This window comes from Zootoca vivipara, chromosome 11 (assembly GCF_963506605.1).
Source record: "Zootoca vivipara chromosome 11, rZooViv1.1, whole genome shotgun sequence".
Classification (NCBI taxonomy): domain Eukaryota; kingdom Metazoa; phylum Chordata; class Lepidosauria; order Squamata; family Lacertidae; genus Zootoca; species Zootoca vivipara.
The window spans coordinates 8281477-8297667 of NC_083286.1; the positions used below are offsets into that span (position 1 = coordinate 8281477).

At 41.7% G+C, this 16191-nt stretch overlaps 1 protein-coding gene and 1 non-coding gene across 8 annotated transcripts in view; both read left to right on the plus strand.

Moving 5' to 3' along the window:
* The first annotated feature begins 921 nt into the window (after window positions 1-921).
* Window positions 922-993, plus strand: TRNAC-GCA (transfer RNA cysteine (anticodon GCA)). The gene has a single exon. It is a non-coding gene; the product is annotated as a tRNA-Cys (tRNA).
* A 4616-nt stretch (window positions 994-5609) lies between these two features.
* AOPEP (aminopeptidase O (putative)) overlaps window positions 5610-16191 on the plus strand; it is a 194842-nt gene continuing 184260 nt past the window's right edge. For 3 of the 7 annotated variants that reach the window (XR_004691556.2, XM_035099626.2, XM_060280103.1), the window contains exons 1-3: window positions 5619-5684; window positions 10114-10242; window positions 11374-12354. Coding sequence is in view for 5 of the 7 variants with exons in the window: in XM_035099626.2 (XP_034955517.2) it covers window positions 11546-12354 (809 nt within the window). In the remaining 2 variants the exon portion in view is untranslated. Of the gene's footprint in view, window positions 5685-10113; window positions 10243-11373; window positions 12355-16191 lie in introns of all 7 variants that reach the window. The other 4 variants (XR_009558309.1, XM_060280104.1, XM_035099627.2 and 1 more) reach the window with 4 other exon arrangements.

Here is a 16191-nt window from a genome sequence, read left to right on the forward strand (position 1 = left end):
GAGGGCATGGCTGGCTAGAACCTTGAACAGAAATAGGCCACCACACTACAACATTTTGCACTTGCACTACTCCTTTTATTTGTTGTTGTATTGCAGGGGTCCCCAGACTACGGCCCGCGGGCCAGATGCGGCCCAATTGGCCTCCCAATCCGGCCCGCGACGACCCCCGCCGCCCGCTGCCGCCGCCCGCTCTTGCGGCACGCTGTGCGGCGGCGCACTTCCAGATCTGAAAAAAATCGCTGAAAATCGTTTCTGCGCATGCGTATGGGCCTCTCCCGACCCAGAAGAGGTAATTTCCGGTGCACTTCCGGGTCAGGGGAGGTGCACTTCCGGGTCGGGGGAGGCCCATACGCATGCTTTTTTTCGGCCTGGAAGCGCGCCACCGCGCCAGTAAATGGGTGTGCGCATGCGCACTGGCGCGCACTACCCCACCCTCCGGCCCACTGCACGCGCACTCTCCCGCCCTCCGGCCCGCCGCGCGATCAGCGCAGCGGGCACCAGCCCAAAGGCGGGTAAGTCTAGGGACCCCTGTTGTGTTGGTTACTGAATTCAGTTGTCAGAGAATCTCAGCTGTCATTAAACAAAGGGAAAAGGGAAAAAAGTAAGTTCCTGTCTGCTATATTAGCGAAAACAAACGTGTGTGTACGTTGACTGATGAAATATCAGGTTAGTAGGTGGGGATTTCACTGGCAGGACAGCCCATTATTCTTTCCCAATGATGTAAAATTGAGTAGTTTGTATTTTTAGTCTAGCCTACTCCACAAATCACTGAAGCATGTAGAGAAATGTAGGCGAAACAATTAATTTTAAAGTGATGCAAATGAATCAGTGTACTTTCTGTAAATGTCAGGAAATAGTATGAACACTGCAGTTCTGATGCAGGGAAAATGAGTTAGCTTTACAGAGCAAAACTGAAGGAGTGGGGGTATAGCTCAGTGGTAGAGCATTTGACTGCAGATCAAGAGGTCCCTGGTTCAAATCCAAGTGCCCCCTTTTTAATGAAAATAAAAGCAATGCTCTGTTTATTTGAAATATCTGAAGCATGCTAATTTTGATCGTTGCAAATGCAATTTTAGGTTTACATATTATTTTCATCTTGCAAGCACTGTTGCCTTTCCTTTCTGTTAAGCTATGAATATTTAAAGTATAAATTCAGTTTCTGATATTTGCTGAGAAGTTCCACTCTGCTGGTTAAAGACATCTTCTATTTTCAGGTGCTGAAATAGCTATAGCTTTACCCTATGTGTATACGCCCCAATTGTGAAATGAAAAGTGATAGAGGAAAAGGACTATATACCGGTAAAACCCCCTTCATGGATCAATGCCTTGTCGTGGCGAAGGGGCTTGAATAACTCAGAGAAGCTATGAGCTATGCCATGCAGGACCACCCAAGAGAGTTTTGACTAAACATGATCCACCTGGAGAAGGAACTGGCAAGCCACTCCAGTATCCCTGCCAAGAAAACTCCATGGACAAAGACAACAGGCATATAAAAGTTATGACGCTGGAAGATGAGCCCCTCAGGTCGGAAGGCGTCCAACATGCTACTGAGGAAGAGCGGAGGACAAGTACAAGTAGATTCAGAGCTGATGAAGCGGCTGGGCCAAAGCCGAAAGGTCTCTCAGTTGCGGATATGCCTGGAAGCGAAAGGAAAGTCCGATGCTGTAAAGAAAAATATTGCATAGGAACCTGGAATGTAAGAACCATGAATAATGGTAAGCTGGATGTGGTAAAAAATGAGATGGCAAAAATAAAAATTGACATCCTGGGCATCAGTGAACTAAAATGGAAGGGAATGGGCGAATTCAGTTCGGATGACTATCATATCTACTACTGTGGGCACGAATCCCGTAGAAGAAATGGAGTGGCCCTCATAGTCAACAAAAGAGCGGCAAAAGCTGTAATGGGATGCAATCTCAAAAATGACAGAATGATCTCGATACGAATCCAAGGCAGACCTTTTAACATCACAGTAATCCAAGTTTATGCGCCAACTACCGGTTCTGAAGAAAGTGAAATTGACCAATTCTATGAAGACTTACAACACCTTCTAGAAATGACACCAAAGAAGGATGTTCTCATTACAGGGGATTGGAATGCTAAAGTAGGGAATCAAGAGATAAAAGGAACAACTGGCAAGTTTGGCCTTGGAGTTCAAAATGAAGCAGGGCAAAGGCTAATAGAGTTCTGTCAAGAGAACAAGCTGGTCATCACAAACACTCTTTTCCAACAACACAAGAGACGACTCTACACATGGATATCACCAAATGGGCAGCATCGAAATCAGATTGATTATATTCTCTGCAGCCAAAGATGGAGAAGCTCTATACAGTCAGCAAAAACAAGACCTGGAGCTGACTGTAACTCAGATCATCAGTTTCTTATAGCAAAATTCCAGCTGAAACTGAAGAAAGTAGGAAAAACCACTGGGCCAGTAAGATACAATCTAAATCAAATCCCTTATGAATACACAGTGGAAGTGAGGAACAGGTTTAAGACGGCAGTGGACAGTTGCGAGGAATTCCCAATTTCTTGAAGCATGGGAACCCAAATAAAAAATTCTTTAGATGATTTGGCATAACATTCGGTTTGATTGATATATATATGTGTATAATTTGAAATATTGAATGTGATATAATTGGTTTTAATTGGAAAATTAATAAAAATATTTATAAAAAAAAAAGGAAGTGAGGAACAGGTTTAAGGGTTTAGATTTGGTGGACAGAGTGCCTGAAGAACTATGGATGGAGGCTCGTAACATTATACAGGAGGCAGCAACGAAAACCATCCCAAGGAAAAGGAAATGCAAGAAAGCAAAATGGCTGTCCAACGAGGCCTTACAAATAGCGGAGGAGAGGAGGCAAGCAAAATGCGTGGGAGATAGGGAAAGATACAGGAAACTAAATGCAGATTTTCAAAAAACAGCAAGGAGAGACAAGAGGGTCTTCTTAAATGAGCAATGCAAAGAAATAGAGGAAAACAATAAAATGGGGAAAACCAGAGATCTGTTCAAGAAAATTGGAGATATGAAAGGAACATTTTGTACAAAGATTACCATAATAAAGGACAAAAGTGGTAAGGACCTAACAGAAGCAGAAGACATCAAGAAGAGGTGGCAAGAATACACAGAGGAATTATACCAGAAAGATATGGAGGTCTCGTACACCCCATGTAGTGTGGTTGCTGACCTTGAGCCAGACATCTTGGAGAGTGAAGTCAAATGGGCCTTAGAAAGCACTGCTAATAACGAGGCCAGTGGAAGTGATGATATTCCAGCTGAACTATTTAAAATTTTAAAAGATGATGCTGTTAAGGTGCTACACCCAATATGCCAGCAAGTTTGGAAAACTCAGCAATGGCCAGAGGATTGGAGAAGATCAGTCTACATCCCAATCCCAAAGAAGGGCAGTGGCAAAGAATGCTCCAACTATCGCCCAATTGCGCTCATTTCACACGCTAGCAAGGTTATGCTTAAAATTCTACAAGGCAGGCTTAGGCAGTATGTGGACCGAGAACTCCCAGAAGTGCAAGCTGGATTTCGAAGGGGCCATAGCTGCCAAGTTATCCCTTATGCTGAATAGGCTTCCTCGTGAGAAAAGGAAAAACTTGGCAGCTATGGAAGGGGCAGAGGAACCAGAGACCAAATAGCAAACATGCACTGGATTATGGAGAAAGCTAGAGAGTTCCAGAAAAACGTCTACTTCTGCTTCATTGACTATGCAAAAGCCTTTGACTGTGTCGACCACAGCAAACTATGGCAAGTTCTTAAAGAAATGGGAGTGTCTGATCACCTCATCTGTCTCCTGAGAAATCTCTATGTGGGACAAGAAGCTACAGTTAGAACTGGATATGGAACAACTGAGTGGTTCAAAATTGGGAAAGGAGTATGACAAGGTTGTATATTGTCTCCCTGCTTATTTAACTTATATGCAGAATTCATCATGCGAAAGGCTGGACTAGATGAATCCCAAGCCAGAATTAAGATTGCCGGAAGAAATATCAACAACCTCAGATATGCAGATGACACAACCTTGATGGCAGAAAGTGAGGAGGAATTAAAGAACCTTTTAATGAGGGTGAAAGAGGAGAGCGCAAAATATGGTCTGAAGCTCAACATCAAAAAAACCAAGATCATGGCCACTGGTCCCATCACCTCCTGGCAAATAGAAGGGGAAGAAATGGAGGCAGTGAGAGATTTTACTTTCCTGGGCTCCTTGATCACTGCAGATGGTGACAGCAGTCACGAAATTAAAAGACGCTTGCTTCTTGGGAGAAAAGCAATGACAAACCTAGACAGCATCTTAAAAAGCAGAGACATCACCTTGCCGACAAAGGTCCGTATAGTTAAAGCTATGGTTTTCCCAGTAGTGATGTATGGAAGTGAGAGCTGGACCATAAAGAAGGCTGATCGCTGAAGAATTGATGCTTTTGAATTATGGTGCTGGAGGAGACTCTTGAGAGTCCCATGGACTGCTAGAAGATCAAACCTATCCATTCTGAAGGAAATCAGCCCTGAGTGCTCATTGGAAGGACAGATCGTGAAGCTGAGGCTCCAATACTTTGGCCACCTCATGAGAAGAGAAGAATCCTTGGAAAAGACCCTGATGTTGGGAAAGATTGAGGGCACTAGGAGAAGGGGACGACAGAGGACGAGATGGTTGGACAGTGTTCTCGAAGCTACGAACATGAGTTTGACCAAACTGCGGGAGGCAGTGGAAGACAGGAGTGCCTGGCGTGCTCTGGTCCATGGGGTCACGAAGAGTCGGACACGACTAAACAACAACAACAACCGGTAAAACATTCTTGGGCAGAAAGCATTATCCACCCTGATCCTTGCATGCAAACTGTATTTTAACATACAGTACTCTTTTTGCAGATCTGTTAACATTAGTATACAGGCATGTCCATTACTGTATTTCCATACAACTGCAAGGAGGAAGACAAGAAAAGAAACGGCAAGAGCCTGATTCTGGTTTTCTTCTCAATTTCGTTTGGATCAATCTACTGAGATTTACGGTGGCACAGGTGCAATGGTGCAAACAGTAGTTGCTTTTAATACTAAAGGCTTCTATTCTGGGAGGAGGAAGCATGGATGTCTATAGAAAGTGTACAAAAAGCATCAGAAAAGCAAGCAACAGAATATAATTTTTCATATGGTTTCTATTTGACGCTGGCGATCTGAACAGTGACCCTTATCTGAAAGGTTATTTGTATGTTTAACCAAAAGCTAAAGGCTGACTTTCAGCCTGAGAAAGATAAAGCTCGATCTTTTTTTACCAGCTGGGACCTATACAATCAGGAACTATACTTCCATAGTACTGAAGTCGCGCTGATCCCAAGTAAACGGGCATTTTTATGTTATGTGTGTGCATGAAAAACGGATCAGCACAGCTTCCTGCATTTTTGGACTCTCCTGCACGGCGTAGCTGTCACGGGGAGCTTCCAAACCTACTCCTGCACCACAGCCTGGAGTCCTGGACCGTAAGGAAAGCTCCCCGGGCGGAATAAGGGCCGCCTTGTGATGCCGGGGCGGGCGGGCCTACTCCCGCGAAAACAGGCAAGAGATGAGCCCGGCCCCAGAGCAGCTCTGTGGGCTGGCCCGCGCCGATGACGTCATCGGGCACCGCCTCTCGCCGTCGCAGCTGGGGTGGGAAAAACAAACACAGAACTCGGCGGTGCGTCAGGTAAACAACAGGCACGCGCTCGTCCGTTGCTCCCCTCTGAGGGCCGCGGGGCCTTCGCTGTGATGACCTGTCCCACTTTCGGCGGGGGAGCGGGGTGGGGGAAGGAAAGGCGGAGAGACGAGCGGGGTCGGGCGGGGAGGTATCGGCGGAGGCAGCTGCTCCAGCTGCGACTTTCCCCCTCCCGGACCCGCTAATTCGGACCGCGTTCACGCCTCTTCTCTCCAGAGCCCTGAGGGGAGGCGCTCCAGCTGGGTGCCCTCGTGTGAGGCGACTTTCCGACTCCTGTTGTGAGGCGGGCGGCGGCGACTCGCTCCTTTTTTGCCTGGGCGCCTTGCCGTGTGTCTCCTCGGGCGCTTTCGCGAGGCTGCCGTTTCCTCACGGCGTCTTCCCGGAACCTTATCTGGAAATACACGCACAACTTCGCACGGTTCGAATACAGCCCAGGACATCAACGGGGGGCGACCCCTGTACGTGCTTCTTCGAAATGATGTTGGGCTCCCAACTTCCATCAGCCCAGCCCGGTGGTCAAGGGATGAAGAGAGTCGTAGTCCCACAATTGCCTTGTTGTAGCACCAAGTGGCTTTAGGATTGCAGCCTAAGGCAGTGCCGGATTTACGTATAAGCTAAACAAACTATAGTTTAGGGCCCCGCTCTCTTGCCCCCCCAATATACTTATTCGTAATTGTATTTTAGTACAACAATTACCTTGATTAAAAATATATATATTTATGTGCAAATGGCTTTAGATACCTATTAAAAAAAGGCAAAGGGGCCCCTGACCATCAGGTCCAGTCATGTCCGACTCTGGGGTTGCGACGCTCATCTCGCTCTATAGGCCGAGGGAGCCAGCGTTTGTCCACAGACAGCTTCCGGGTCATGTGGCCAGCATGACAAAGCTGCTTCTGGCGAACCAGAGCAGCGCACGGAAACGCTGTTTACCTTCCCGCCGGAGCGGTCCCTATTTATCTACTTGCACTTTGATGTGCTTTCGAACTGCTAGGTGGGCAGGAGCTGGGACCGAGCAACGGGACCGCCGACCTGATCAGCAAGCCCTAGACTCTGTGGTTTAACCCACAGCGCCACCTGGGTCCCCTATACCTATTAGGTCCATAAATTACCATATAGCATATATTCAACACAAATAATAGCGACAATTTGTTGTTGACAAAGGACAGCTGGACATATACAGGGTCCCATTATCTCCAGTAGCTTAGTGCCACATCAAACCTAGATCCGGCCCTGCCCTAAGGATACAACCATAGTGTAGGTCAGCGTGTGCCGCGAGACGCTGGCTGGTGTGCCACGACGTGCCGCGACGAGAAGGGCGATTTGCATTGTCACGTGCCTGGTGGCCGCCAATAGGCAGCGCTGACTCCAAAGCTCAGTGCAAACGAGCCTGGCGGCTAATCCGCCGGAAAGCTAACCCGCCGGAAAGCAATATTTGGCAAGTGTTTCTTACAGTCATAATTATAATATAGGGCGGCACAGAGTTAATTTTTTAAACTTTTTTAATGGTGTGCCTCGTGATTTTTTTCATGGAACAAGTGTGCCGTGGCCCAAAAAAGGTTGAGAAACACTGGTGTAGGTAGGTGCTTGACCTAGGGATTCAGGGACCTAAGGTTCAGGGAAGGGCCTTCTGAGTAAACATGCATAGGATTGCGCCAGTACCCCACCCAGTCATACAGGTAAGAAGTTAAACATGCCACGTCTTTTCAGTGTGTACAAAGCACCCATCCCTTTTTATCCCCCCTGCCGTATACATGAAATTTCTAATCCTTGTTGGAAAAAAACCCCACCTTTTCACCCATGAGAGTGCATTGAAAATATGAGGGCAAATTATGAATTATTTTATCACTGTTTCAAGTCTTTTGATTGTGGGGATATCAGGATGATTATTCATCTGTGTTCTTGTGTATATAGTATTGCTGGCATTGTTTAAATTAGTATACACAAAAATGTATTGGGCATGTGGGAAATTCTCTTTTAATGACAGTGAGTTCAACAGAAGTGGTTAATGGGATGTTAAGTGCTTTAGTGCTTTGCTTTGATGTGATTTTATGGATTTTCTTCTGCATGATCTAAGAAGCTTGAAGCCCTCCATTGGAATGGAAAGGTGCGGTAAAATATGGAAATGAATAATTAATATCAAATCTGTTTTAAGGCTGCAAACCTGTAACCTTTTGCCTAGGAGTAAATCCTATTAAACTCAGTAGGACTTACTTCTGAGTAGACAGATTGTACTATAAAGGAACTTGGCCTGGTTTCTATCCTTCACTCAAAACCAAACTACCGTTCTCACACAGCCGCTTTGCTACTCCCTGATCTTTTTGGTGTCACAGCACACTGAGCTAAGCCAAGGTTTGACTTAGTATGTCATCTGAACCTGGGCTCATGGTTAAGTTCGCTTCAGGCTAACCACAAGCTATAACCAAGAACAAACAAAATGTTGGTATAGCATGATGTACAAACCAGGCTCTTGAGTATGCATCTTAGAGTTGGTTCAGAAATAACTCTGTCGGCACACAATATTGGTGATTGTGTTGTGTGATTTCTTAATAAGTAGTGACTTGAGAGATGCCACCAGTGAGTGAGACTTGGTGGCTGCATATACCACATCTACCTGAAGGTGGCCCATGGATATTAACAGTGCTACCAGCAGCAACCTCACATGTACTCAACATGATTGTATATAGGTATTGACTATAGAGTGTATTTCTTATACAGTGTCTTTGTTTCTACCTTTTCTATCTTCACTTTCCACACCTTCACTCTTGTTCTTTATGCTTTGTTACTTGTCAACTTGTTATACCTGTGATACTTTATAACACTATTCCAATCTATACCACATTCATATTTCTTAACTCACACATCCTCAAAGGGTACAGTTATGACCCTCCAGAACCTGGTAGGAATCTTGTGTATGAGTCACCATCTTGAGAGTGTTCAGGAGTAGCACACTGAATACTGGTAACTTTGTCATAGGACTGGAACTAATAGCTCCAAAACAAAAGGTTTTTTTACACAATAAATACTTTTCTTATTATGGTACATCATTGCCTACAATGCTGAATGGGTTCCTGTAAAATTTTAGTATTTAGGTTTTGCCCTTTTTGAAATGATATTTTATTTTGGTGCATTATTATTATAAACTCTTCCCATCAATCTCTTTATTTTTCTCTTATACCAGCAAAGTTTCATTGCTTTTATAACAAGTTCCAATGACCATGTGCTTTGAAAGTGTTTTTAAATATAGTTTTAAATTATCAACAGTAGTAATTTGAGTGCTAAGCAATAGGAAGGTTATATCCCTTCTGGGTATGATATGGAGACAATATACATACAATACATTGTTATTGACAAGGATATGTACCGTAGAACATTATGCGAATACTAAAATATGGTTGGGACCTATGGTTGGGATTCATACATGCATAATCCTATATGGCATTTGAGAAGCATTTCCATTCTGTCTAATGCCAGATAGCACCAACAGGGCAACAAACAATATCAACATAGTAACTTGGCTGTCTGTGGCATAACTAGGACATAGTTGCTATAAATTGGGAATAAGCAACAGTATAATATAACAAACAACCTTACTATGTGACTATGAAATCTGAAGTATAGCATGCATCCAAGGTCTCAGTTCATGGTTTCATATCTAACCCATTTGTAATGTTTGGGTTAAACATACTTTAATTTTGTTTATCATTTTGTATATTTGTAATCTGGTTTCAATTTCTGGTTGCCAAAAGTGATTGAAAACAAATCCATGGGTGCTCATTTTTCAATGCTGAACTGTAAATTAATTACATAGAGCCACCCTTTTGCATTTCTCAAGAATTTCAGCTCAATTTTTGGTTTCCCTGTACTTAAAAAAGTTCCAAAGTCAGTTTTTCCCTTTTTTATAACTCTGCTCCTACATTGTCCTTTTAAACTTGCAGTTTGCTTCCCTTGTCCTGTCTGCTTCTCTTATTTCTTTTCTACATTCAGATTACCTATTTGCTGTTCACATAGTTATGCATATGTAATAGTTATACTCGTGAGAAGTACCATTTCTAATGCGTAGATACCATGTTCAGGGCAGAAACACAAATATGTACCTAAGGAGAGTGTGCTTATTGCTGCTCATAACTGTATAAACGTTTCTAATTATCTTAATTAGAGTAATAAACAGCATGTAGTGATGTCTAAAAGCATCTTATTGATTTGTATACTGTTCTAAGTGCCCTGTGCTTTGTAAAATCAGCTTGCTAGAGAATACAGTTTTCTTGTGCTTCTGAATTTGGTTAATGCCTCTAATATCATTACATTAGGGTCTAGTGTAATGACAAAACATGAACAGATGCCATAGCTGCTTTAAAATATTGTGAATCAAAGAATAAAGGCATGGGGATGTACTGACAGCAATTCCTTTCTTTGTTTTTAGATCCATTTAACAAAATCATGTTGTCTGAAAATCAACTGCAAGTGGATTTGTTTTCATGGAATGAGTAGTATCATTATTTTAACTCTAAATGGGTCTAGTTTTGTATCATCCATATTTACATAGAAGAAGGTAATCGCAAATAAAACTGATCTAATTGTGGGTGGGAAACACTGTTCATGTACAATGTCCTTGCCTTGGAAGACTGTCACCAAGACTTTCAAATTTGAGGGTTTATGATGTGTGTGTTAGTTTATACCTTATTAAAACATTGTTATTAAAACATTAAAATATTGTTATTTTATACTACCTTAGAAAATAGAAAAAAGAATGCAGTATTGATTAGAAGATAATGAAAAAACAACAAGCTCAGTAATGGTGTGCAATTTTTAATTTACTGTGTGAAGAGTAATAAATATATGTTTCGTACAATCATGAAAAACTGCTTTCTATCACAACTGGTGCTGGTGAATTTTATTTTATGTTTACTTCAGTGTGAAGGTATTTGAATATTTCTTTTTGAATAGTAGTCTTTTGTTTGCTATGAGAAGTCTCTGATTCAGAATGTTAATGGATTTTTTAGCTATTAAGATGTAATTATATACCTGGAGTATTTAAGTATGAAGTTGAAAAATCTCCATGAGCAATCTCAAAAGAATATTTATAATGCACTACTTGTAAATTGACTGACTTTCTTGTAATTTACCAGAAGTGCTGATATGAGTGCAGCCCTAATGTGAAAAGTACATTAATCCCTGGAGTTACATTGTATGTATTAAATTATTGCTCTCTTGAGGTATGGGAGACGTGAGGCCATTTAGCTTTCAGTCATGCTTGCTACTTAGATTCATAGCACAATAATAAGCAATGCCATTCTGAGATGAGAAATTAGACATGATACATTTCACTTCTTGAAAACGGAAAAGCAATAATAATGCTTTCAACTTTTCTGCAGGTTTGTAGCAATAAGATCATGTTAGTGCTGCTATATTGTTGAGGCTTTTATTCAATTGACATGATACTGCACTCTGTTTCACTTCTTGTTCTCCAATTGTTATGCAGATGATTTTTCCTTTTAATTTTCTTCACAGAACTCATATACCAACCATGCAATCTGCAGAAGAATATCATATGAATAGCAAACTTTAACATCTGTTCTTTAGATATTTATTATTTAGCAATAACCTTCAGTGTGGGCTGGTTCCATTTTTATAGCTCTTGTTTAAATTGACACCTGACAGTTGATTGCTTTCTTCTTCACAGGGTAAAATATAAGTTGTTATGGTTCCATTCGTCATATAAAGAACACATTATTTGATGCAATAGCTGTTTGTGACACCTGGAAAACGTAGCATACTGGCTATTGGGAAGATAATTTAAGAAAGAACAAGGATTACAAAAGAAAAGTGACTGTGGCTGTATAGAAGTCTGGCATATGAAGATGGAGCTTGACATTACCAAAGATGATTTGCCCTTAATGGCGAATACTAGCCACATGCTGGTAAGGCATTATGTGTTGGATCTGGATGTGGACTTAAAAAGCCATGTAATTGGTGGCACTATAGTTCTGTTCTTTGACACTGACAGCAGATGCAGAAAAAGGGACAGTGAACAGGTGGAAGAAGCTTGTCATTCTCAGTCAGATGGAACCTGCTATATTCAGGCACCTGAAGCCTGCTACGTTCCTGTGCCAAATGCAAGTGCTTGCTCAACTAAAAGTGGATGTAATGATTTTGCTGTCTGTAGTAAAGGTGAAAATGATACTTCTGATAAAAACGGTAGTCATGGCAACAAGGAACAGGCTTCTGGGATTTCTAGTTCAAAGAACTGCTGTGACATTGAGATTCATGGGAGTGAAGATTTTTTGCTGGTCCTGGACTGCTGTGATTTATCTGTGTTAAAGGTCGAAGAGGTAGATGTTGCTGTCGTTCCAGGCATTGAGAAATTTACCAGCTCTGCCAAGTTAATGGATGCTTCCAAGGATCCAAGGGATCTTAGAAATCAGATTGTGCATGAACTTGTGACATTACCTGCAGATCGTTGGAAGGAGCAGCTTCAGTGTTACAGACTGTGCAGCCAGGCACCTGCTTGTGGAGAGCTTCTGTTTGTTACTGGCACTTGGAGCTTGGAGATCAGGAAAGCAGGTGTCCAGCTGCCAAAAGACTTCCCTCATGCCATAAGGATATGTTACAAAACAAAGCCAGAAGGAAAATCACTGAGCTGGACTACAGACCAATGTGACAGGTATGCAACAGTTTTTGGTGTTCTGCTATACTTGTGTTCTGTGCCTAATGGGGCAGAGTTGAATTATAAATAACAATCTCATTTTGAGGCTGAATTCAGACAGATTGGTACCAAAGCAGGCAGAGTTCAGTGCTCATGAAAGTGTAGCAGGATTATATCACTTTAAGTCTGGAACAAGTGAATGCATTTCTTTTAAGTCTAAATATTTAAATCAGGGAACAATTGATTGGTGCATTTTGGATAAAAGGTATTGGAGAGAAACATATTCTGTAAAGCATTTTAACTTTACTATATACTTTTTCAATTACCTAGAGTTAAGAGTTTTGTTAATAGTAAGTTAAAATGTTCTGGATGTGGTAGCTTTGTAAGTTTCTTTAACGTGAAAAAAACTTATTTTAATTTATCTGTTAGAATCTGAACATGGCTTAGCAGAAGCCAAACAACAATTTTATCTTTCTATGCATATATAAACAATATAATATATAATATTAACAATAATAACAATAATAAAATATATTATTTAGTAGTACTAAAAGCCTAAAGCTGTAAAAATCTGAAATATTTGAGAAATTAAACAGCTTAAATATATGTAGTATATCATTTTCCTGAACCACACACCTTGTCTATTTCTCTGTTGTCATTTGGCTCACCTTATCTAATGGCAGCTTTTGGGCTCATTGCTGTTTTGTCAATCTAATGTAGATTACAAGAGACAAGCCTTTTATTTGTATATTTTTCCATCCCTTGACACCTGGGCTATTAAATACATGTTTGTTTATGTAGAAAACAATTCTGTATTAAGAGTGCAACTGGGCAAGCCGGAGGGAAATCTATGACCCTATTTTTAAAAGGATACATGCATGTAGGATAAGCACTGGGGGAAGGGCAAGCTTAATCTCCCTCCCCTGGGGCCATTTTCCTAATTCCTATTATCCTGAAGCTGCTATTTGCCCTAGGACAAAACATATAAGCACCTGTATGTTTTGTCCCATGGACAAGCAGCATCTTCAGAAAAGGATGGGGCAATTTAACTTGGAAAAAGTGCATAAGACAAAGAGTTAATGCCCCTTTCTTCAGCCGTGATCCAAATTGCTTCCCTGTGGTTGCCCTTGCCATTTTGAAAACCCATGGAGAGATAACTCATGAGTCCCACTGTCTAGTTTGACTATAACATGTAAATGAGCATACTATAGTGGTAACTTCATTTACTGATAAATTCTATGCTAGGAGGCACTTATCTCTTCTGAGATGTTATCAGTACTACCCACATATACTTTGTGGCAAGCTGGGGTTGTCTTGGAATTCTAAGTGAAACTCAGAAAGTCTTTGTAAATAGTGATGTGAGTCCCTTGCCTGTTAAGGTAAGTTGCTGTTGAGTGAGAGTGAAACTTTTTACAGTAATGCTTTCAACATATGTTGTTTTTGAGTCACATCCAGTGATTCTTGCCCAGTTGCCCAGTGGATTTCTGCATATGCATTGGATTTTTTCTTCTCTCCTCTGCAGCTCTCAATGCATCCTCAAAGCCCATTCTAAAGGGTCCTCAAATATTTCAGAGAGGATTTTGGGGGCGCATGGAGAGCTGCAATGAGGAGGAGAGGAAGACAGGGTGAAATTCAACTTCACACTAAGGAGATCATTCTGTCAGTGAAATGATTTTTTGCCTGCCTGACATAAGAATTTCCTCTCTTCTGCTGCCTGCTGTACTCTGCTCTGTAGTTTTTGCTGAGCTTCCCAAGCAGATTTGGGGACGGTGGGGGGCATACAGGGAAGAAAGTGGGGGAGTCCCATTATGCTACTAGGACTAGCGCAGCTTAGTTGAATCTGGCCCAAAGTCCTGTGGCACAAGCACACAAATCTATTTATGTGATGTTGGATGTCACCTATTGCTTTTACAATAAAGCTCCCACTTAGGTACCACTAAAGTATCAGTCATATGCATTTTTATTGTTTTGGGAGGCACTGGGGTTGAAAAGTTGTTTAAATTAAAAGCAACAACCATAAAGGCAACAACATGGTAAATAATTTTTAAAGCAATAACAAATAATAAATAATTAATTCATAATTTTACATTTTGATGACTATATTCCAAACTATGGCTGTGTACACACTCCATGGAATTTGTCCATTAGGACCTGGGGATGATTCCAAAGTTTGTACGTATATCTGGAGCCACTTTAAGGATTTTATAGCACAGAGGGTCTGCCAGACTGGAAAGTAATGTTGTATTGTGTGGGAATGTATTAATATGTGGTCCCTGAAGTGTTGTTTTTAAAAAAGACTAGGCTGGTTTTCCTTTGCATTGTAAAGTTGCCTCTGAGTTCTACCACTTTATATTTCTGGAAGAAGCTCACATGACTGAATGAACTCCCATTAAATGAAAATACATGCACATAGAAAACTTGCATACCAAGGAGACTAGTCTCTCCCTCTCCCTCTGATATTGTTTTCTACACACAGGGAATATTTTTGTCTGGAAGAGCATTCACTTACCACCTGAAGGTGTGTGACCAAGACAAAAGCTTGTCACCTCAATGAGAACTAGGCCAAAGTTGTTCCATAATCAGGTGGTGATACTTAAATATTTACTGATCTCCAAAGAGCTACCTTAGATGAATGCAAGAAGCCTAAGGACTCTTTGGATATATGGAACTAGTTGCCTGTTTCTTTGGATCCTTACCATGGCATTTTAAATTTGTAATATCCAATGAACTTCTACAGTAACTCATTCTCCCGAGAATCCTGTAAGGTAGATGCATCAATAGGGGCTCTTTTAATGAGGGCAATCTAGGAAGATACAGAGGTAGCATTTTATATAGCAAAATAATAAAGTTATATCATAACAATTTTTGACTCTGGTAGGATAATAGGGTGAGGTCTGCTGGAGTAAAGCTCACTGATGTCGGTTTCCCAGAAAAAAAAAACTGAATTAGGGTGATCTGCATAAGTTAATTTGCATGGGGAAATTGTCAGTTTGGCATTGGAACCTTTTCTGAGGGCAATTTAATCCAGCATGTTTATTTTACATGTGTTTAGTAAAAGTTAAAAGCAATGAAACTGCCAAGCTTGCCCAATATGGCATTCGTGGTTGGCATTCAAGGTCGACGGTTTGAATCCCCGCAACGGGGTGAGCTCCCGTTGCTCGGTCCCAGCTCCTGACAACCTAGCAGTTTGAAAGCATGTCAAAGTGCAAGTAGATAAATAGGTACCGCTCCAGCAGGAGGGTAAACGGTGTTTCTGTGCACTGCTATGGTTCACCAGAAGCGGCTTAGTCATGCTGGTCACATGACCTGGAAGCTGTCTGCGGACAAACCCCGGCTCCCTCGGCCTATAGAGCGAGATAAGCGCCGCAACCTGAGTCGTCCGCGACTGGACCTTACGGTCAGGTATACCTTTACCTTTAATGCATAGGTATTAGCAGAAAAATAAAGCACTGGAAAGTTTTCTGCCCTACATCACTAATAAAGTTGGTAAGTTGTTTGGCTGTATGGTTTTTTGGGACCCCCAGCACTGGCAGGAAATGTGCAGAGCAGAGTTTTTGTTTTGTTTTTGTCCATCTGCTCCTGGACTGCATTTGCTGCTGCTCTCCGTACAAGGAGAGGAGAGCTGCAGGATATTCCTTGAAAAACCAATCCCAATTGATTTGCAACCACTGGTCTTGAGGCCAAGACTTCTAAGTGGGGTGGGGGAGATAAATTTCTGGGCTGATGTGACTATTATTATTATTTATAAAAATTATATACTGCCCTTCATCACAAGATCTCAGGGCGGTTCACAGAATAAAACAAGGTAAAAACAAGTAAATTGCTAAAATGGGGGGGGACCCAATAACCACCTTT